We start from the raw sequence: 24,531 nt of genomic DNA on the forward strand, positions 1-24,531 counted from the left end.
GGAGGGGCAGCCAGTGAGTTGAACCCTGAGGAAAATATGGAGGGAAGGGCAGGAAGCATTTCTGGGAACTGGAAGTCACCTGTGCTAGAGAAGGGGCTATTGGGTGTAATAGGGAGTGGCCACAACACCATGAGCCTGCAGAACAGACTTTTAGAGGAAAACATGCACAAGGCTGACGAAGCTCAGACTGTTGAAAGACAATCCAGGGATGTGCCTTCTCCCTTTTTACCCACATCATTTCCCCCCTGACCAAAGTCACCTTAATCTCTACACACAGAATAGGTCGGTGCTCCACAAAGTGGTAGGTCTGAAGTCTGGTCAAATTAGGAAGGCACATAGCGTAACCACTGAAAGTGTCCAGGTCCTTATCACAGCGAGATTCTGGAAAAAAGAGCAGGGACCACCTGATAATCAGTGCAGGAAAGACAAGATGAAAATTTGCAGTGTCTTAAAGACTCATGTGGTAAACAATCAACAGAGGAGCTGGCCTTGGTCCCAGCTCTTGAGAGGTGATGGCTAAGGCTTGGGAATGCCCTGAGAGGAGTGCCCTTGTTTACCTGGGCTTTGAGCCACATCAGATGGGAGCTGTAGGCTATGTGGTATTGGCTTGGCCTCTGAGGTGCTAGAGATTGAGGTCAGTCCCATGGGCAGGTGGCCATAACCACATGATGCGGCTTGAGAAGCATCTCTACTAGGCAATGCTCTGTGTCCTATGTCATTTCCAAGAAGGGTCAGTGCTCCACAGGGAGAGGACAATGGGAGTGCCACAAAGGGGCCTGTCATGGACCATGTTCCAGTTATCTCTTCCATTGGCTGATCGTAATCTCTGTCTTTTCACTGTCATTATATGTAACCACAAGTATAATGGTTCTCATTGAATACTATTGAGTACTTCCAGTCAATTATTAAACCTGAGGGTGGTGTTGGTGATTCCTAAATTTGCAGCTGGTTGTCAAAATTGAGGACAGTATTGGGGACTGCCCCCAACTTGCAACTTCCTTAGCTCAGGAAGTTTGGAGAGGAAGAAGGCTGCAACCCAGGACACTACTGATCTAACAAGGCACCCAGAGAAAGTCTCTACACTCCTCTTAAACCAAGGTTCCTTCCAAATAGCCAACAGCAACATTCCCTCAGCACAGACTGCTAGAAACTGTGCTGTGGACAAAAGTCACCTGTCCTCCTTTTCACACAACAACCAAAACCAAACCAAACTCACTGCCATCGAGTCAGATCTGACTCATAGCGACCGTTCCTTGAGTTTCTGAGGCAGTATCCCTACAGAAGTAGATTGTCCAACCTTTCTTCCAAGGAGTGGCTGGTGGGTTTGAACCGCCAGCCTTCTGGTTAGCAGTCAAATGCCTTAGGTACTACACCACCAGAGCTCCCTCACATTGCAAGGCTCATTACAATTTGTTATTACAGCCACTCTCATAGCCAGACTACTAGCCAAAAGGCTGGCTGCTCAAATCCACCCAGTGTCGTCTCGGAAGATAGGTATGGCAATCTGTTTTGAAAGGTCAGAGCTCTGAAAACCCTACAGAGCAGTTCTACTCTACACATGTGGGGTCACTGTGAGTCTGAACTGATCTGGCAACTAACAACAACAAAATAAAATGATAGTGTCAGGTAGCACTTGCTGCTGGATGGCAAGGCCCAAGAGCATATCTATAGCTTATCTTCATCAGATTAGGAAAATCAGAGCTAAGATATGTCCTGGTCTGGCTGTGGGCAGCAGCCTCCTCTTTTCCTGAGCCCCTTCCCACAAGGATGCCCTGCTCCACACTGCTTCTCCAACCTGAGGCTCCCAGGGACCTCTTTGCTTTCTTTTTGTTAATCAAATCAGGAAAGAATCTTATATGAGCCATTTATACCACCTGATTAACTGGCTGTGCTTTCTTAAGAAGGCATTTCCATCCTTAAAAAGACTTGCATCTAAGTCATCAATCTCTGCCTATGAAAAGTCTTTGATCCAGTTCCTAACATTCCAGGCACCAAAAAGTACACAGGAAGGGTACACCAGTCCCTTGGAATAATTGCTTCCATGTGTCTTTGATTTTCTTCACTCTTCTTTGCTTTGGACAAAGCTCACAAGCTTTTAAGACCCAAGTCACTATTCACTAAAGTAGAAAATAGAACACTGTCTTTGTGGACGTTATGCCAATTGACTTTGATGTCCCCCATGACTATGGTTCTGAGCCCGTAGGTCCAGCGACTCATTCCCTCAAGATATTTGGTTATGGCTAAGAAGTTTTAGTAACTTTGTTCCCTGTTAGCTCTATTACATACATGGACACATTTAGAGCGCATACAAATATGTATGTAGAAATATCATCTGACAAACCTACATACGGTCATGGGTAGGAAGACTGGGCAATCTACTTCCATAAAGATTTACTGCCTCAGAAAGCCAGAGGGTTGCTATGAGTCGGAGTCACCTTGATGGCAGTGAGTTATTTTTTTTTCCATAGTCCTGTTCACTTACTCATTCCTGATCATATTGCCTGTCTACCTATGTATCCACTCATAGATTAATGTTTGTTATTACTGATAATGCAGGATTGCACATTACTGTGTAATGGTGTATATATATAATAGTATTACTATATAGTAGTATTTACCTCCGTTGTTTGTCAATCTTGTGCACCTCTCCATGCTTTCCTTCTCCTTAGTGCTATTGTGCCAGTCACTATTTTAAATTATTAACAAATTTATAAGTTTAAAACCCCTTACCTGGTCTTTCAGCCTGTATCTTTAAACAAAGCCGTTTCACAAAATCTAAAGGCAGCTGAACAACTTCCTGTTAAGAACAAATATTGAATATTCAGTGTGTGGATTTGGGGAATAAAAGTCACCTTATGGTTTTAAAGGTCATATCCGGATTAAGCAAAGAAGCTAATGTATCCATACACTAACAGCAAGCGGCTCTCCTTCCACAGGTGGCTGGCAGCACCCAGTCTTACTCAAACAGAATGCTTCCTTATGCAGCTGGCTCATGTCTCCTCCACACAACACTGGGTGTTTATTCAACCAAGGCTTTGCTCAGAGCAATCAGTGTCTAAGAACATTGGTGGCATGGTGGATAAGGCACTTGGCTGCTAACCAGAAAGTCAGCAGTTCAAACCCACCAGCTGCTCTGCAGACGGAAGATGGAGTAATCTAATTCTGTAAAGATTTATACCCTCACAAATCCAATAAGGGTTGCTGTGAGCTGAAATAGACTCAAACGCAGTGAGTTTGATTTTAAAGACATTGGACTCAGGCTCCCTGGCCTCGTGTTAACCTGTGGGGAGAATGCATTAACATTCTTTAACTTGGTTTCTTTTGTCCAGGTTGATTGCCATTTCTTGGGTAAGCTGTAAACAACTAGGTTTTGTTACTTTTTGTCTGGTTATGGGCTGTAGCTTACCATGTGATTGGTAAGCACATTGAAAGGACTGATCAATAGACTGCGCAAATGAGATGAGTTGTAGCCTACTATGAACATGAATAGGAGCTCTGGTAGCATAGTGCCTAAGGCACTTGACTACTAACCAGAAGGCTGGTGGTTCAAACCCACCAGCCACTCCTCAGAAGGAAGGTTGGGCAATCCTACTTCTGTAGTGATACTGCCTCGGAAACCCAAGAAGGGGTCGTTATGAGTCGGGGCAGACTCGACGGCACATAACAACAACAACAGGAACATGAGTGTTTGTAGCCTACTGAGAGGGGATTAATCAGTTTGTGGCCTTGGTAGGAATACCATGCCTTGAAACTGACAAGGAGTTTGTATATTTAAGCAGCCAGTCCCACAGAGGTTTTTAGAAAAAGAAAGAAGCAGGAGGAGAAGCATCAGGAAGAAGCAGAAGAAAAAAAAAAAAAAAAACAGGAGAGAAAGAGAGGAGGTAAGGAACCTCCTAAAAGAGCTGTAACGTGGGTCAACTGAAGGAAGAGACAGGCCCACAGGGTAAAGCCAACAGCAACAGGCCCAGAAGGGTCCCTGAGGCACAGTCACTGATGATAAACGGCAAGGCCAAGAGATGCCATTCAGTCCTCAAGGAGCTGAGAGGGCATGCACAGCAAAGAGAAGCCTATTTGCTTACAAGTCAGAGAGGAGGTGAGAGAGCTGTCCTGCACTGAAGAATGGAAACTTTGCCTGTATGCTTCCTGATTCTGATCCTGAGTTATAGCCAGATGATCCTGATCCCCAGTTGTATCACTACTTCCTTAATAAACCACTTAACCGTAAGGATGGTCTGTGAATTTTGAGTGGCCACTGCAGTGGATTATCAAACCCAGCAGAAAAGTAGTGAATGCCACTGGGCAAACAGCTGGTGTTAGAATTGGTTAAAAAAAAAAAGGTTGGAGAGTGCAAGTATGTTGAACCTCCACCTCATGGGCATCAGCTTTGGGCTGATCCTGGTCATTATCCCTCCTGAAGTTAGACAGGTTCTGCTGACACTATTACTCTCACCATTTCATACATTGCAGACTCTAAATGCCAAATGGACAGACACACCACCACCTAGTCACCATGCTCTCCTTACTCTTGGATTTCAATTTCAATCCAGGACCCCAATTTCATTTGGGCATACAGCCCTCTGAGTGATGGACAATCCTGATTAGTCCAGGGGATTGGTTTTAGGGGGAACGAATGGTCCAGTTATGACCAAAGAGATGTGATGGAGGGTCTTGGCAAGGTGGGGGAATGGAGGGGAAGTGTTATGTCTGGACTGCATTTCTGGACAAAAACAGCAGCTGCCAGCTTTAAGATGGATCAGCCCAGAGTTGGGGAGCAGAGGTGTGACAAAAACACAGGACATGTATGACTCTGCTGAGCTTCACACCAACAGAACCAAAACCTCCATCCCTGGCTCCATGGATGTCTTTAGGTTTAAGTCCATCTTGACTGGGGTTTTCTATTTACTGCTGCAGCTAAAAGCACCTTCCTGATACACAAGACCTTGGCCTCACTGCCCCCATACATACACACAAGCCCCCTCCCCCCCACCCGCTGCCTGTGGCTCCCACATGCCTAGGACACCTGCACATTTCTGACACCACCTGTCCAGCCAGCCAGTTGTGTTTGTTTCCAGCCTGTTTATGCCAGCTTAACCTGTAATTTTGTCCTTTACTAAAATATACTATAAACAGAATAAAACATTAATATATAAAAACGAACCTGAAGGTAGTGGATTATTTAGGAAAAGAATAGTAATAATGGTGGCACAACATGAAAAATGCAGTCAATATCCCTGTAAATATGGAAGTCATTATGGTGGCGAATGTCTTGTTATATATGTTTTCACCACAATAAAAGTTACTTAAAAACAAAACAAAACAAAACAAAAAAGCTACTTGAATGCTTTGGGCATAAAAGATTTTAAAAAGGAGAGTTATTTAAAATTTTGTATTATGTTTGGTAAGGCGAAACAATGAAAAAGAGGGGTAACTGTAAAAAATTGAAAATTTTAATCTTACAGTCTCACAAAAGTTCAAGTTCTCACTGAACTTCAAAGAAACCAAAAGCACAAAGCACATAAATGATCAATAATGGTTGTTGTGTATGTAAAAAAGATAAAGAACTGCAATCAAAACCTCCCTCAAAGAAAACGACCCACCCAGTGAGAGCAAGGCTGTGAGCTCACAGTGACAAGAGTCTCCCCCATTGGATGGTCACCCTGAATCCCATACACTGTAGGGAAATGAAGCTATGGCTGGCACAGAAGTCATGGGTGCCACAACAGAAACATGAGGAAGAGGAGATGTAGCCAATCCAGAGCCAACAGTTCCAGACACACTGCCCAGCCCAACAAACAAGATTATGATAGGAGTATAAGCGTATTTCTTCTAAACAACTTTAGACTACTGATTTTATAAATGAGTTATTTATATTTATGCCTTAAGTCAAAATAAAGTGTTTATGGTATACATCCTTTCTAACCTCTGATTACCTTTATTTTCCCACCCTATTCAGACTCAGAAATTAGCATGAGGACTGTCATCTCACTGATAAGAGGCCAACACCACTAAGCACACAATAAGCATTCACGTAAGAAGAATCATAGTTAAAGACTCAGGTTGAATAGAATAAAAAACAAAACTACACCATTTCCTTTATGGAAATGCAGCTTTCCGTAGAAACAAACATGGTTGCACTTGCTTTTCCAGTGACTGCCATTACACCTCAGGGAAAGCCCCAAGAGCTCCCTGGAAAGGGTTGGGCAGGTTTCCAGTGACTGTAAAAGCCCCTCAGGGAGAATAAGCACCTTCCCGCACACCACCACTCGGCTCAACAGTATCAAGTTGGAAGTACCAGTGCAAAAGCAAGGACTATCTCATGGGTCCAAACACAGGAGCTTGAGGCCCACCAAAGCTAAATCTCTAAAATTACATCAATTGGTACCCTTCTCCAGCACTTAAGCAATAATAGGAGAAAAAAGGTATAATGTGCCCTGCTTTCCCATTAACCAAGTTCTCCAGCTTAGAGTCCCATGTGTCTCCTATTGGAGTCACAATCAGGCCATCCATCTTTGTCTAGAATTCTCATCACAAGGGATGGTTTTGTCTTGTCTCAAGATAGTCCCAGAAAACAGAGGCTAGACATGCTTATGTAAGTCTCTGCTTTGCCCTGTCTAGCTCAGGTCAGGTTCCTCTTTCCTTTTAGGAAAAAAGACCTGCAGTGACCAAGAGAAAGAGCATTATTTAGTTTGTTTTTGCCTGGAAAGTAGTCTGTTGTGGGTTCTGTGTCCCCATAACATAGTCAAAGAAGTTAACTCTGAATGACTCTACTATGTGAGCAACATAGTTTATAAGGAAATGTACTCTGTACCCTGCATTTCAATTATGCCAGAATCCCAATTAGTGTCCTCTCAGGACCAAATGTCCCTCCAAAAGAAGAAAACAGGCTGTTTCACTTTGGCAGGTGTCTTAATCCAGAGGATATAGGCCAATGGAAACTTGTGCCCCCTGATTTGCTTGTGCAGACTTCCCTCATATATCCTCAGAACAGTTTATTGTGTCTTCATTTATCTTGATTATTTTTGTTCCCAAGACAAATAAAACCAGTCTGGACTCAAAGAACTCATGGCTGAGTCCTTGCTACTGCCACTCCTGATATCACTTCCTTTTCCATCAGAGCAGTCACCACACTTATTCCATTTACCCAACTCCTCCTGCCGCCAACTGCCACTTCCACCCTTGTTCACTGGCTAATCCCTACTTCTACTCCAGGCAGAGGGTGTAAGAAGCCCTTGACTGTTAGACAGAGAAATGCTTGCACATGCCAATGTGGGCAATAGCCTGGCCTGGGCCAGCATGACATCTACGAGGATAGCCTCTCTGTCAATGAGGAAAACTGTGCACATCTACCCTCATAGAGGAAGACACTGTGCAGGGATTGAGTCCTGTGGAGAAACTCAGGGGGTCATGTACCCTTCAAACATCCTCCAACCTCATCAGGGCACCTTGGGCAGGGCTGGATGAGGGGAATGTGCCTCCTGAGAATCTGTTGGTGGGGAGAACTACAGGACAGATGGCCGACCCCAGTACCCTTCCCAGAAGAAGAAGTCTGTGGTGGGGCTGCTCTGCTGCCCACACAGCCCTGGGTGAGCCTGCCCCATGCTCATAGAATAGAAGCCAAGTAATGGGAGTAGGAGAGTACTTCAGAGAGGCTCTAACAATCACTGAACTTCAGTCTTCTTTCATAACCTCTAGCATTTATATATGAATTGGGTTGCTGGGGATCTCAGCCACCATGATGGCCTCCAGTGGTCCTCGCCTCTCACCCTCACACCCCATCTGGCCCCTACCCCCACTGCATAGGGCAGACTTTGTAGTCAACAGGATACTACAGAAACGGCAGTCATGACTCCTAGGGAAGGGACATCCAAGTCATTGTGGGTCCTGCCAGGCTCTCACCTGGCTCACTTGTCATACTGTGAGGACACAGGGAAACCAAGGCTTCCACCAACAGTGTCATGGCCTTGTCAACTATATGAGCAAGCCAGCCACCTGGGAAGCAGAGCCTTCAGCCCTAGCTGAGCCTTCAGATGGCTATAGCCACAAGTGACATCTTAACAGCAGTCTCCCAAGCAATCCTAAGCAAAGACCTCCAACTAAGGCACTCCTAAATTCCTGACATTTGGTAGCATGTATTGTCATTTAAGCTACTAAGTTTGAAGCCCTTTGCCTCACACTGTAGATTATGAGTACACTCAACCCGGCCATCAGTTCTGGACCTGGCATGGCCCTCAGGCTGCATGTGGCATGCTATGGCAGTATGGTGACAGGGTTCGCCCTCTAGCTGGGCTAATGCCCACTGACAGTCTACCTCAAGCTATATAGGCTTTCCTTGGTGGCTATTTTGATGCAACAGCTGTTTAAATACTACACTTCCTAGTAATCTTTAAGTTTCAAAGACATTTTTACTCTAGCTACTTAGTACCGTTTTTCTCAGGTTCATCTTGAGATACAGCATTTACACAGAAGAGGCAGTTCTCCATCTGTTCAAAATGATAATCTATGAATCAATCTGTTGAGGATTTGATCTAAGATCAGTAGCCAGGCTAGGAGAAACAGTGCAGTGGAGACCAAAGCCATCTCTAGGGTGGAGACCAATGACATTTCCTTTGAAGGAAGCTACTGTAGCTTCCTAAGCTGTCCCCCACCCCTTTCCCTGTGTGTCCTAGTAATGACTAGGACTACAACAGGTGCTTCTCTTGGATACTGGAGACAAATGAACCCTCCTATCACACTACAGACCAGAAGGGAGGCAGAAAGGAAGACCACAAGTCTCACATGGGCCACCGGTGCATTCGTCTCATAAGGCTGGGTCTCACCTCCCATCCAGTGTGAACCTCACACTTTTCTCCCCAAGTTGCTCTGAAGGTGTCCACAAGATGCAAGGTTGGGAGCTCACTGCTGCTGACAACAACAAGTCACCTAGACTATCACTAGAGAATCTGTTCCCACAAAATGCCCCCAAGGGATCACAGGATAAGCATGCTGCTGGGGCTCACAAAGCCTCTCTGAACCTTGTGTTTCGCCCTTAGCAAATGGCAATAATAATGTTTATTTTACCTACCTCACTATGTTGTTGTTGTTATATGCCGTCAAGTCGGCCCCGACTCATAGCGACCCCTCCTTGGGTTTCCGAGGCAGTATCACTACGGAAGTAGGATTGCCCGACCTTCCTTCCGAGGAGTGGCTGGTGGGTTTGAACCACCAGCCCTCTGGTTAGCAGGCAAGTGTCTTAGCCACTATGCTACCAGAGCTCCCATATACAGAATACCTCACTATACAGAATGGGAAAAGTACTTTGAATTCTACAACTAATAGAAGCAATTACTATTAAGTGCAAACTTCCAAAATGTAATTCAGATGTTGGCACTACTGAGATAGAATTTATCCCTGAATTTAGACTGTATAAATAAAAATCACTTACCCCAGAGTGAACATAGTTCTCCCCAAAGAACTCCTTCATGACATTTTTGCTAAAGTCTACTATGTTCTGTAGGTGCTGAAATATTTCTTTTGAGGCCTGTAAGAGACAAGCACAGGAACACTTCAAGTGACCAGGACCTTTGGGAAAAGCCCCTGTAAGTGAGCATTTGACAAAATTACAATGAATATACCTCTTAGCAGGGCTACAGAATATGTGCCTGCAAACTGAGTCAGTAGCAGTCCTCAGATTCTGGGGAGGAGAGACTTACCAGGGGCTCATGAAAACACCTATGGCTCAGTCTTAGCATACCATTCCAAATCAGAGCCCCATTCCTAATATCCCTTGAATCGAGTCCCCACTTGACTCTGCAAACACCCCAGTTTGAGAACCACATCAGTTCCTGCCTGTCCAGGTTTGCAATGGAGAAACTGGAGTGAGTCCTGCTTTTTCTCAGAAGTAACCTTTTTGTGTCCTTCCTCTCCCATAAGAAAACAGCAGTTAACAGCAGCTCTGCATATGCCTCCAAGCAATTTGACTCTAAAAACCTAACCTCACCAAGAGTTAACAGATATTTTGATGTTACCCTCTAGCCTTTAAATCTAGAATAAATTATTTTTCTCTCAGCCAGAGGTTCTTAAGGGTCAATAAACTGGTGAAATTCAGTGAGACAGGAAATCACCCTGGTTTACTCAACGTGTCCCAAAGGTATCCCAAAGATGAGCAGTCCAAACAGCCACTGTAGTTCTCACAAGGAGAGAAAGGTTCTACCACAGGAGGCCTGGTGGAGACCAGATGGGTACATGGGCCAGTCCCCTGGTTCTGGACGCCTGACATATGGCCTGCTCACAGTAAAGCCCCAAAGCTGAGCTCGCCGGGTGGCACCATCATAAGCTCCTGCCCCCAACTCCTAGCACTGCCTCTGCATATGTAACTGGGTCCACACATCCAGAAGCATAGCTTTGTAAGTGCAATATAATCATATCAGAACTTAACCCGATAAAATGACCTAAAACATGCCCTGTGGCTCCACATGGTTATGGTAGTAGAGCTTCTTATAGAGAAGGGTGTTGGAATAACCCCTTCTTATCAACAAAAGAAATGCTATACATGATTTCCTACTGATAATGTAGTTGATGTGACAATGTGCTATTTAAATAACAAATAAAAGCAAATTATTGCCTTGAAAGACATTGCCTATAATAACAGAAAAAAAATGAAAATAGAAAAAATGAATAGAAAATGAAAATAATAGAAAAAAGTGATGGTGGCATCCACAAAATGTAGAACCTACAACTGAGCTAAGGTTGGTTTTGAGTTGGATTGGGAATTGATATCAGCGAGTCACAAAATGCAAGGGAAAAGAGAGAAGTGGCTACCGGCACCCAACAAATATTTCTAGTTTCCTCACTGATGTATTTATACAGAAACAGAACAATTCTCAGCACATTTTATTTCAGGGGCTGAGGCAAAGAAAAGAAGCCTCTCCTGCGAGCACCTCAGTGAGCTGGATTTCTTAGCCAAGAAGATGCACCCGATCCTATGGTGAGCACAGACACTGAAGATTCATACAATTTGTCATGGTAGCCACCACCTTTTCTCCTCTGTTCTTCTACACAGAGGTTATCCATTCCATGTGGTGTGTTTCTCTGAACTGACTTCTATGCCCAGATCCTCCACTGCAGCCCCTAGTAGATGGAACACCCAGCTCTCTCCCAGAGTCTCCCATTTCTCTTTCTATAACACAAATCCCTTGGAAATGGGATTTCCAAGGGGTCAGCCACAATCTCCCCAAACTAACTGCCCCACCTTTATATCCCCTCTCTCCAGCCTCCAGTCCTTCATACATCTCAGACTAGATGTCTCACCAGTAAGTCAAATCACTCATCATACGTCCAATTTCTACTCCACCACATAACTATCACCTCTCAAGCAAGAAGCACCCTGCCACTTCACCACAGTGTTACAATGAACTGTTCACAGGTGTAGCCAACATCTCCTGCTTCTGCTCTAGTTTCTGAGATAAGAAAATGTGCATTGGAGTCAGCCCCACATGGACTCATATCCCAGCTCAACCATTAATGAGAGAAACAAGCTAGGGCAAGTTCTGGCCTCTCTGAGGCTCCCTTTTGTTCAGCTGTACAATGAGGAAATCCTGACCTCCCTCACAGGAGTGATGAAAGGACCATGTGAAATCAAGTATATAACAAAGGTACATATATAAAAAGTATATAAAAAAGATACATGGTATCTACTGTTATTACAACCAGAGACACAGATGCAAACACAACAGCAACATGCTGGATGGGGTGACTGGTCTCCACCCATGCCACACCACAAGGCAGAGGGGAGAGAGACCACTGTAGCACTGTAGCAGAGAATGTGAACTGAAGCCAGTTTGCCAAACAACAGCACCAGGTTTTTGAAGACGGTCCATGGCATTTTGCTTGGATTACCGAGCTAATAAGAAATTTAATAATCCATTTGATTGAGGCCTCCCATTGTGACTTGTAGCATAGACTGACTAGCACAGCTTCATAGGCTTTATTTTCATAGACACAATTCCATAGGGAAAACTGAGGCAGCAAGGGCACATTGCCACAGCAACGCTAAGGCCCGACCTATGGGTTCAGACCACTAGCCTGGGCTCTGAACAGGCCCCACACACTTGAGCAGGACAGCTCTTCCCAATTCAATATTGCAGAGACCTCACAGGTGGCCATGCCACTCAACAAGCCAAGAGGTCTAAGCTCTAGAGCGAGCATTTTAAATAAGAAATGGTGGACACATCACTCTCTGTCATACTTAAGTTTTTATAACTAGCATTAATCTTATGCATCAGAAAAAAATCAAAAATTTTCTTAAATAATTTTTAATGTTTGGGTGGCAAATCCCCCAATCTTACCTTATTCCTATTTGGATGAAACTTCAGAAAACGCAGTACCACACAACGCTATTGGAAAATAAAACAAAGTCTGATTAGTACTCTGTCCAGAGCCTAGGGTGGCTAACAGTGGCTCTGAAGAAGAGGCGGCAGCACAGTGAGCCATGGCCTAGGCCTCTACGAGTGAAGCCCACGTGAGTACCCACAGCAAGGAAGCTCAGAAGCCATAGCACAGCGCCGATTCCATAGAACAGCCGCCAGCAGGCCTCCAAGAAGGGAGAGAGTCCTTGGTCACATGCTGTGTGAAGAGCCAGGAGAAAGGACACGCCCTCTGGCCTGCTGGTCCACTGCCAGGAAATAATGAAAGATGAAGTACTACTGCACATAAAAGTACACTTATCATTTGAAATGAAATAGAGACACCTAATGTCCAACAAATAATCCCTACAGATAATGGAATACCTTGTGCCATCATTTAAGAGTACGTAAGGAAGACCTTATTACTGATATAAATATACAGTTACCATATGCTGCCAACTGAAAAAAAGGTTACAAAATAGGACATATAGTGTGAATCCATTTTTGTACAAACATATATATATATATATATATATATATATATATATAATTTTATTCATTTATCTATGCATGCAAGTTAAATATGTATCTATGTATATCTATATCAAAAATGGGAGTTCTGGTGGCATAGTGCCTAAGGCACTTGACTGCTAACCCACCTGCCACTTCTCAGAAGGAATACTGGGCAATCTACTTCCATAGTGGTACTGCCTCAGAAACCCAAGAGGGTTGCTACGAGTCAGATCCAACTTGATGGCAGTGAGTTTGGTTTTGTTTTTATATCAAAAATATGTGGAACTAATCTCTGGTGGCTATCTCTTAGGCAGGAGGGGATGCGGACTGGGAGGGCCTGAGAAAGGTTTCAAGGGGGGCTGGTGATGTTCTGTTTTTTGATCTGGATCATGGGATATGGGTTCATTTACTTTGTGATAATCAAGCTACACATTTATGATCTAAGCATTTTAGAAATAACTATGTGTATGATCTGTTTGTATTGAAAAAAGTTTGGAAGGACATTCAACACAATTTTAATAGGGTTCAGGTAACAAGAATTGGGATATTTATTTTTTCCTTTCTGCTTGTTTAAATTTTTCAATTTTTTTGCATTGTTCATATAATACACACTAAAAGAAGAATGTGAAAGCAACTATTTAAACAAGCACAGTCTGTGAGACAACCATTCTCCAGAGGAAGTAATTCAGAGGTTCTGTTGACATGAGAGAAAAAGGGAGATGAACTCTGACTGCATGGCTTGGGACACCAGAGCCAAGTGACTAAAGCTGTTTACCAGGTAGAGATGGAGTTCCAAGCAGAAATATGCCCAGTGAGAAGCAACCAACAGGTGTGAGGAGGGCTGGGAGGGCTACCATAAATGGATCATGGGAAGATCTGTACCCTGGAAAGGGTACTCACTCCATCATACATGCAGGTCGTCTCAGAAAGACAGGCTACACTCTGTGCCAGCAGCCACAGGGCCACACCTAGCCAGAGAAGCAAGAGGAAGGCAGACAAGGACTGAAGGTAGCTTAGAAACCAAACCTTTCCAAACCAAAAAATGCTTAAAAAGCCACAAAGGCCCTTAAGGAGCTCAAATCCCTTTTTGCTGAGATCCTCCAGTGCTGGCAGGCTGGCCCTGTCTCCCTATCCCCAAGCCCATACAAGCCCCTCTGTGGACCCTCCTGCCCCCTCAACACCTGGGCCCAGGCCCCACTCAAAAGATACTGCATGCTACTCATAAAACCCAGTCATCCTCAACCATTCAGAGGTAGATCTGTGTAGGAAATCCTGGACAGAGTGGGAGAATAATGTGGAACAAAACTCAAAATCATAAAAAAAAAAATACCAGGTTTGCTGGTCTGATAGAGCCTGATGAAACCCCTGAGACTATGGCACCTAGCTGTCATAGTCTAGTAAATTGAACTCACTTTTGTGGCTTCCAACCAAATAAAACACAGGCATAGGAGCTGCACATTAATATCACATAGATACACTCTTTGGAGAGATCAATCATGGGAGAACACAAGGGCAGTGTATGCAAGAGGAGACAGCTCTCCAGAAAGGAGTGCACGGGAGGGAAGGAGACAGGGAAGAGGTAACTATGGGAAGGAAGTGGGAAGAGAGTTGTTACGTTGTAGAAAATTGCAGTCAATGTCATGATACAAAGTGTGTTCGAACTGCTGTATGGAAAATGAATTTGCTCTGTAAACTTTATCCAAAACACATTAAAAAAAAAAAAAACCTTGGCCAAGACCAGAGCTTCAAACCAGCTCTAACCGGTTCAGTCAAGGCCAACAAAGCAAAATCGAAACAGACTTGAAATTTTTACCTTTGGATGAAGTGGAATAACTGGAATGGCAAATTTACAGGTTGAAGCTGTGGAATGGGAGACTAGGAAGAGGCATAATGGAGCCCTTTTGCAAGCCTGGTACAGGTGACTAGATTACTGCTAGGACTGGGGAGAGCAACACACCATTCAAAGCAGCAAGGTTAGCAGCCATCTTTGAGCAGGGCCCTGGTGTTTCTGACTACCTATCAAGAGATTTGGTTGCTATGCAACATGCACACTGCCCTTGCTTTCTAAGAGGAAGATTAAGTTATGAGCAGGGCATCAATCTGTAATTTTTTCCATTCCAGTTATGATTCCAGTTCACCCACATTTACCAAATTTGAGTCTGTTCCAGTTTCACCTCTTTTTGCATTGACTGAACCAGTTTCAAACCCTGTCCAGCACCTCCAGCCTCCTTTTACTGAGCATTAGTTCCTAGGTGGAACTATACACTTGGTTCATACCTAATTTGCTGATGATCACTGTACAACCCTGAATCCCAAAGCTAGACTCAGAGAAGCCAAGGTTAATGGCAGGCATCTTGCTACTATCCCTTCCCAAGTCCAGGGCAGATATTAATCTAGATCACAGGAATCAATTCACTAAGATCTTTTCCATGAAACTTTAAGTTCATCAAAACTCAAGGAAAAATAGACATCAATATGCAGAAATCCTAATTCTAGATAACCTTCCAGAAACACAGCTTCCCTAAAAATGGGCTTACCCTGCTATTGGTCACTATGGCCACCATTCCCTCACCCAGTGCAGCCCCTGCTCCCAATGACAGTGAGCTTGGTCATCACATGTTGAGCTCTACAGTATCCAGACGAAAGCAACAGCTCTCTCAGTTTTCCAGGTAACCAATTACTAAGTTACACAAGAACCTCCTCCTCCCAGGTGCTAGCGATTTGAAGCTCAGCATTTCTGAGAAGGGCAAGACACAGGAACATTTTCATCACAGGAATTTCCCACATTAGCATCAGAGAAAGGAGTTCAATAGGCTCAGAGACAAAAACACAAAGGAAATAGAGGAATCATCTTACCTAACACCACTCACCCATTAAATATACAGACTCAGATTTTCAAAGTTCTGTGACACTCTGTGCCTACTAAAAGTGTTCTTATCACAGGAAATTACAAGTTTCTTTTGTATTATTATCACACACACGTACATATACATGTACACACAAACACACACACAAACACACACACACTTAACTTCAAGTACAAGTTAATGCAGAAAGCCATTATTCGACCAGAGGAAAAAAAAATTGTACAGGGAACTATTCAAAGAAAAACTCTACACCAATCCCAGGAGAAAAACATGTCTGAGCTTTATGCCTTCAGGGAATAAGATCTCTCACTTGCTCACTCACTCACCAATAATTAATCATAACATCACTATTCCCACCAGCAATGATCACTATCAACACTAATAATTACTATTATTACATTACATTACAACATCTAGCACGCAAGGCAGACAATCCTGGTTCCCTCTTTACAAATTGAGAACTAATGCTTCAGGAGAGCCAGACCAGGTAATGGAGCATCTACATTCTGCTCGTGGGTTGAAGAGAAGGTTGAGCTGTGTTGAGGGAGCTGCCTTCCATCTTTCAAATGCCAGCTCTCTTACTCACAATCTCTACCAAGATGCTAGCTAGGAGAGGGGAGCTCTGTAGGAAAGCTGCTTGTGGAAGAAGGTACAGAGGACCACTGCTCTTCCCCCACCCTCAATGCTTCTCAGATGTCCCCTCCCTAAACCCCTTCCTCTCTGCTTCAACCTTGTTTCTATAAGCAAATCATTCTCTTTCCCTCCCCACCAGAAAACCAAAACCAAAACCAATCAAGAAGTTCTAAATTTCTGATATGCCCATGTCAAGAAAATCATGTTTTTCTACTGTCTTTATTATTCAAAAGCAGTCACCAGAAAAATCAAACTATCTCCTCCCACATGGGAACCTGAAAGACTTATCAATCAAGTCAAAATGCATGTTTAATACTTATCTCATGGCAACAAGAAGAGAATGTAGGGTGAGCACTTTTTCATCCAGTCACTGATGACTCTTTGAGAGTCCCCGGTAGCAAGAGGTCCGCAACAGGACCCAGGTAGCAAGTGATGGCAGAGAATAGCCAGTGCTAAATGTGAGGAGGGGTCGTTTCTCAGAGAAAAAGAGTGACACTGTATCAGCCCTCATTAAAGACAGTCTGCAGTCAGCACCCCCAACTGCATGAGGATTCCCACAAAGGAGACCAAATCAAACCAAACTTAATGCTGTTGAGTTGATTTGACTCATAGTGACCCCTCATTGAGTTTCTGAGGTAGTAACTCTATAGAAGTAGATTGCCTAATCTTCCTTCCAAGGAGTGGCTGATGGGTTTGAACCACCAGCCTTCTGGTTAGCAGTCAAATGCCTTAGGCACTATGCCACCAGCATTCCCAGTTCATGCAAAGGGGCCTGCCAGGCACTGATGCTTAACCTGGAAAGCTCCAAGACTGATTTTAGCTAATGAGTAACCAGTTTTGAAGGAAATGATTCTGTTCTCTTTTAAACCAAATATATACAACCAGATATTTAAAATTTACCTTTTTCTAGGATATAATACTAATAAAAGTGAAGAGAAAGGAGTAAGACTAAGAGGGGAAGGGCTGAATGAATGCTTCTGTGCAGGGATTACAGGCTAGAGCAAAAATTTCCATTTCTTATCAAAAGCAGTTGATATATCAAGGCTTAAGCCACATCCTTCATGTACTTGACAACAGAAAAATATGGAATGCTTATTCATACTTGGAAAGTGATATAAGAATTCAATTATTTTAATAAGCTGGAAAAGCTAATGAACAAAAGAGGAAAAATCTATATAAATACACATACATACAAACAAACACTAAGTAATCTCCAAACATAGAAAGTTGAGGAGTATAATTTGTTACTTTAAAAAGAAGCAAAAACTGCTTACACAGTAAACATGCAGTGACTGGGGACACCATGAGAGGAAGGGTGCCATGGCCCCAGTGGGAGTGTGGAGTGGTACCCCCACCCTGGAAAGAAGTCTGGCAATGTATGTATGCCAAGGTTGCCTGAAAGATGTGCCCTTTAATTCACTTCTGAGAATCAAAAGTTGTCAGATATGAATGAATGTACTAAGATATTCAGCAAAGCACAGTTCATAATGATTTTAAAAGTGCAATAACTATACAGTACTGAGTTGTCAGTGAAAGCAAACATGGGTATAGGGACAGATAGATAGGTGAACAAGCTAAACAATTAGGTATGTCTAAATGGAGAGTGTATCCAAGATCATATATAGGGTTGGCAGACAATGGGCCTATAAGTTCATGTGAATGATCAGAATTCCCAGGTGTATAGTAGAGCTGACAAGGGGCAAGGTTATGGTCATTGCTTGGTCACAGCCAGCTACCCAGAGGGACCGAGTAGTTGATCCTGCGGGCTTGGGACCATGGTCGCAGGGGACATCAAGCTCAATTGGCATAACATACTATACAAAACATTGTTCCACCTACTACTTTGGCGAGTAGCGACTGGGACCTTAAAAGCTAGGAAGCTGCCATCTAGATGCAACAACGGGTCTCTCCTCGTCAAGAAGAAAGAAGAAAACCAAAATTAATGGAAACAATCAGTCCTAGCGACTGGTACACCATCCGATCTGCAACCTATACAACTATGAGACCAGAAGAACTAGATGGTGCCCAGCTACCACTGCCATCCACTTGGAAGGGATGTAGGAGATCCTGCATAGAGAGGGAGAACAATGTGGAACAAAACTCAAAATCATTTGGAGGCAAAAAAAAAAAAAAAAAGAAGAAGGTGGGGACCAGGTTTGCTGGTCCAATAGAGCCTGGTGTAACCACTGAGACTATGGCCCCTAGCTGCCCTTCAGGTCTGGAATTGAACCCACAACTGTGGTTTCCAGCCAAACAAAGTACAGGCATGTGAGTTAAACATTTACCTCAAGTAGACACACACCCTGGAGAGAACAATCATGGGAGAAGGAAGGGCTGCTTATGCACAGGGAGATAGCTCAGGGTGCAGAAGAGTATGAAGGGATGGCCACTGGGAGGAGGTAACTATGGGGAGGAAGTGGGAGGGGAGCTGCTGCATTGTAAATTTTGGTCAATGACATGATACAAAGTATATGTGAACTGCTGTATGAAAAGTGAATTTACTCTGTAAATCTTCACCCAAATCCTAAAAAAAAAAAAAAAAAAAAAGTGCAATAACATGAATGTTGAACAATATAGGTATGGGCAGCCTCTGCAATGAATACTAAACCAAAAACCAAACTCACTGCCGTGGAGTGGGACCCAACTCATGGCGACCCCTCCTTGGGTTTCCAACGAGGTATCACTAGGGAAGTAGATTGCTCAACGTTTCTTCTGAGGAGTGGCTGGTGGGCTTGAACCGCCATCCTTCTGGTTAACAGTCAAATGCCTTCATTGAAAGTTGCAAACAAAACACACAGTATCCTTAAATATCCAATAAAAGTATATAATTAGAAAATAAATGGAAAGAAAAGCGCAAAGTGTTAACAAAAGGAGAGGATATTCTGAGTGGGATTACTGCTACCTGTTGTTGTTGTTGTTGTTGTTATGTGCCGTAGAGTAGGACCCGACTCATAGTGACCCCTCTTTGGGTTGCCAAGGCAGTATCACTACAGAAGTATATTGCTCAACCTTCCTTCCGACTGCTACCTAGAGACTGTTAAATAAAGATCAGGAGGAATGTGCTGTCCTGAGGCTCATGTGGCACTGATACTTTGGGGAAGGGGTACATAAAACCATTTGTTCCAGGGAGCTGGCCTCCCTGTTGGAAAACACAGGGACCAGGGGTCAATTCTTCCATCAGGGAGAGTTTAAAGGAGGTACAGGAGAAGAGGCCCTAAGGAAGCTGAGATGAAGCAACTTTCAAGGGAACCAACAAAGTCCTCAGCCCCACTTCTTCCCAAAGTTTGAAGACAGTAGAAAGAATCCTTCTGTTTTGAGCCAGAGGGAGAACTGCTCAAATGTCACCTTCTACATGAGGCCACCCCTTCCTGCTAATAGTCTTCCATCAGGGCTTTGGCCCTGCTCTGCTAGCACTCAATATGAAGAAGTCTGTCTCAGGACCTGTCACAGTCATAGGCACAGCACTGAATGAGCACCCTGGAATATTGTTCATGATGTTGCAGAATAGCTGCTGAACATATGACTGCTGAAGTCAATGGGGCCACCTCTGCTGATATACTAGAAATGTACCCCTAGAAGTTGCAGTGGAATAAGGAGAAGGTACAAGGGCAGTTTCATTCTTGGGGTCAAGTCTATGGAAGAACATGGAAGTAGCAATGATGGAACTGGTGTGTGAAATGTTCCAAATGGAGCCACCTGGCATCAAAATGAATTATGCCTCGGATAAAGATGGACACAGTTAATGAGGAAGATGTGACTGAGGCAGAAACTCTGTAGAGGAAGAGGAACTGGCACTCAACAGGTTAAAACAAGCAAGTCAGATGGGAGGGGACTACAGGATAGGGGACAGGAGTTGTCTAGACACTGCCCAACTTGGACAAGGCACTTACCTCCCTGAACCTCAGTTGCTTCATCTCACCCACATGCAGCTGCCATGAGGATTAAAGGGGATGCAGATATGACATGGTAGTATGGTGGAGTGGCACAGCTGAGGTAACAAAGTGAAAGAATGAATTAACATGAACCTTAGAGCAGTCATAGGTGAGATATAATGCCAGAATGCAGTAGAGGTACACTATATTCTGAGGCCTGGAGCAGAAGAGGCCTTCAGATGTCTCCTAACCAAACCAACACCAAACTATCACTGAGTTGATTTTGACTCACAGCAACCCCTCCGTGGGTTTCTAAGGCAGTATCGCTATGGAAGTAGATTGCCCCATCTTCCTTCTGGTGGGTTTAAACCACCAGCCTTCCGGTTAGCAGTTAAATGCCTTAGGCACTATGCCACTAGAGATGTAAAAAATATGATAGCCAGAAAAGCAAGCAGAATTATTGTAAAGAAAAAATACACATGCATGGAAACCCACAGGTGATAGTGTAGGAGAGAATCACAAGGATAGGAAGGGAAGGCTCTTCTGGTATAGGCAGACTGGTGCATCCAAACACAAACTACAGAAAAGGAGCAGCACAAGCTGCAGTCTTGGGCTTCAGTAGGCAGGCACAGAAACACTTTGCTGACCTTCTTAGCAAGCATATCTTTCAGAAAACAGAGGAAATACACTGGGAAAGATATTATTCTAACTTAATTTTGGTCACAAAGGAAGAGGTTGGTGGTGGGGCAGTGAGAAAAATGATCATGTCATCTTGGAAGACATAAAATTAAAGGAATGGAATGTCAGGTCCCAAATGACAAGTGCTCTCACCTATCACAAAGGCAGATCCCAGAGTTTAGGCGACAAGACATGCATGAGCTCAGGTTGATATTAAAAGGTAATGTGGTATGGGAATAAAGTCCAACCATGCAATTGCAAATAATCCCAGAAATAAATAGGGTCCTAAATGCAAAGCTCTCTTGTGAACTCAGATTTTAAAAGAAAGGAGGGGTGGTACAGTGAATTACTTAATATGGTTCTTCTAGCCACAGTCTTTGTGACTCCCACTAGATGACTGGGTGGAACTAGGTAAATGTGCTGTGCTTTGCTGCCCACCACGTGTATTTGACAGCTTGCTAATAATGTAAATAAAGTACATGGCACCCTTGTGGGCACGGGACTGTGCAACTAAGGTACATAGAATCTGAACATGGGGATTGGTTAGTTTTGCCACTCACGAGGCTTAAAATGAGGCAGAAAGGGGGGCTCTCAATATCATCAAGAAAAGCCAGGAGTGGAGTACATCCTTAGGCATGAGATTCCTGTGCTAAGATGAAAGCAGAGAGATGGCAGTGAGAGAAACCACAGCAGCTGAGACAGCAGAACCAAGAAACCACCCCATAGAACAAGAAAGCTGACTGCCTTTGGACAGGAGGCTTGCCTCTTGGGGCATTAGTGGAGCTAAAAGAGCTTTCTAACACTTGCCTGTGCATGGCAGAGACCAGGCAAAGAGGCCAAGGGCCAGAGAGCGATAAGCCTAAGGGCATGGTGAAGGGGAGGCTGTCCTGATTGAAGAATTGTATCCTGAGTCTTTCTGAACCTGAATTGTAGCCTTACTTCCATAATAAATCCCATGATTGTGAGTACTGTCTGTGAGTTCTATGTTGCCATTGCAATGAATTATCGAAATCAGAGAAGCAGAGAGTGACGTGGAAGGGACAGTTGGTGTCAGAAATGATAAAAAGGTTGAAGGGTGGCAGCATATCTGACCTCAACCTCATAGGAATCAGCTTTGGGCTGTTGATGTTCTGGACCTTCCTTTCCCTTTGTGAAGTTAGAGGAGGTTGTAGGATGCTATCACCACACTCTTTTGACAATAGACATCACCAAGAAAGAATTCACATGAGCAACACTGACTTGTCAGAACACCAATAAAAATCTCAAATATAGAATAAGGCTCAAAATGGTAGAGGCAACAGAAAGTTAATTCTTTCAAAGAAGTTCAGGCAAAAATTAAAGAACACCAAACACACAGATAAACACATAAACATCTGAGAAGATCAGATGGGGGTCAGTGAACAGGAGTACACTCTAGACCAAGGATAGATTCACTGCAGGCTAATCTTTCACAGATACCAGTGACACAAAATACCCACAATCCTTACAGAAACAAGAGAAGACAGACATAGAGTAATCCCTCACAGACACCAAGACACTGTGGGAGAGAGATCCAATGGATCTACCGTCTCAGGACCATAGTACTCGGGGACACCAGACTCAATTGGTACAACAAAATACATAAAAGCCTTGTTCCTCATCCTACACTGGTGACTAGCAACTGGGGTCTTAAAAGCTTTCAAGCAGCCATATAAGATGCAGCTAGATCTCCTAGCGTCACAAGTGAAGAAAAGTGCAAAAAAACAAGGGCATTTGGAAGCAATCAGCCCCAGGACACAATGGCCCTTGAGACCAGAAGAACTATATGGTACCCAGCTACCAATGCCAATCACTCAGGAAAGGATCAAAACTGGAGATCCTGGATAAAGTGGGAGGAAAAATGTGGAACAAAATCCAAAAACTCAATAATGACCAGAATTACTGGTCAGACGGAGTTTGGTGAGACCCCTAATACTATGGTCCTGGGATATTCTGAGCCTGGAATAAAGCTTATTCCCAAGGGCTAGCTCTCAGCCCAATAGTAAACAATATGTACATGCAGACCACTCAACCCAGGGTGATGTACCCACATCCTCTATGGAAATGCATCCCTTGGAGCAATCGATCACAGGGCACCAGAGGGGCAACATTCACATGGAGGAAATGCAGGACAAACAGGAGTGCATAACTGTGAGGGGTATGGGGGGGTTACTGGGGAGGGAGGGAAGGAGATTGGGTTAGGGTTGGGCATGGTAAATGGGGAGTGAAACTAAATGTACACGTAATGTTGAATGTGAAACAAACTCTAAAATAAAAAATTTAGAAAAAGAGAAAGAAGTAGCCTGGGACTTACAGATATGATGGCTGGAAAGAAATAAAAACATAAACAACTCCCATTTTGCTTCTAATGTCTCCAATATAAAGTATGATCTACAAACCAGAAATTCTAAAGCCCAAGATGAAAAGAGAAATAGTAAGATAGCATCTGGTTTCTTGAACTTCAAATCTTCCATGCTCAGACAAAATATATCCTACAGCACCAAAAACAATTTACAGAAAGATGTGAAGCACTGGTCAGAATCCTAAAAAGGACATACATCCCGAAAGACAGGAAATCAGCAGCCTCATTCCTGTCTTTGATAAATATTAGTTATATGACAAAGTCTCTCATATTACCTATGTCAGTAAGAAGGAAGATGTCAAATCTTAGTATGACAGGAATGGGCACCAATTTGTCCAGGGTGTTCAGAAGGCCAAGAGTAGCCTGGGAGGCCTTGCTCTACACTAGAGATAGGACCGTCTACCTAGGCCTGCCCCTAAGTGTCCAGCTTACATCCCTGAAAGCAAATAACAAAGGTCTGGAAAAGACATTTAAGAGAACAAACAACAAAGCAGATTTAAGGTGATCTTTTCAGGCTAGGATAATGGGCCAAAACCAACAAGAAGCAAAGAAAAGTGTGAATATAAAAGCAGTAACATCCATAGTGGAGAGAAGTCCAGCCTGGCATTACAGGAACTTTGCCCACCACAAGCTCAGCTTGAGTAAAAGTGTGGTTTGACAGCTGGGGGATAAAAAAAAAAAAGCCAAATACCTTCAGGATGTAGTAAGGAAATATACTTTCCTCAGCCGCAGGGATCCAGGTGCGAAGAGGGAAATGAAGCACGCCGAAAGCAGCAGTGAAGGAGAGCAGGAAAAGGGGATTAAAAGCCAGGAACTCAGACAGAGGACCAGTCAGCTGCAGGGATCCAGGTGAGGAGAGGAACTCAGGCACACCCAAAGCAGCAGGGCGGGAGAGCGGGAGAAAGGGGATTAAAAGGCCTAGGAATCTGGACAGAGGAGGAGTCAGCTGAAGGGACCCAGGTAAGGGTGGCAGGAGAGGTTTCCAACAGGGAGGCAAACTCGTCTTTTGGTTTGTCCTACCGTGGTGACGTGTTGATGTGAGTTTTGAGGCTGAGCCACTGGTGTTTCTAACCCAGTGGGATGCACATGGTGCACAGATATCAGCCCAGATTACAGACTGAGACAGACTAGGAAGAAGGAGGAGGCCGTCCACTTCTCAAATAATTGGCCAGGGAAAACCTTATGAATAGCAAAGAAACACTGTTTGA

The 24,531-nt window shown here is 43.8% G+C and overlaps 1 protein-coding gene across 1 annotated transcript in view; it reads right to left on the reverse strand.

The window, feature by feature from the left end:
* Positions 1-24,531, reverse strand: part of IPPK (inositol-pentakisphosphate 2-kinase) — a 105,156-nt gene that overhangs the window by 67,028 nt on the left and 13,597 nt on the right. Inside the window, exons 2-5 of the mRNA XM_007953012.2 lie at positions 12,324-12,371; positions 9,422-9,517; positions 2,731-2,797; positions 260-381 (exon numbers count right to left, since the gene is read on the reverse strand). Of these exons, the coding sequence (XP_007951203.1) occupies positions 260-381; positions 2,731-2,797; positions 9,422-9,517; positions 12,324-12,371 (333 nt within the window). The remainder of the gene's footprint in view (positions 1-259; positions 382-2,730; positions 2,798-9,421; positions 9,518-12,323; positions 12,372-24,531) is intronic.

This window comes from Orycteropus afer, unplaced genomic scaffold, assembly GCF_000298275.1.
Source record: "Orycteropus afer afer isolate SDZICR_OR568_19922 unplaced genomic scaffold, OryAfe1.0 scaffold00368, whole genome shotgun sequence".
NCBI classification, from domain to species: domain Eukaryota; kingdom Metazoa; phylum Chordata; class Mammalia; order Tubulidentata; family Orycteropodidae; genus Orycteropus; species Orycteropus afer.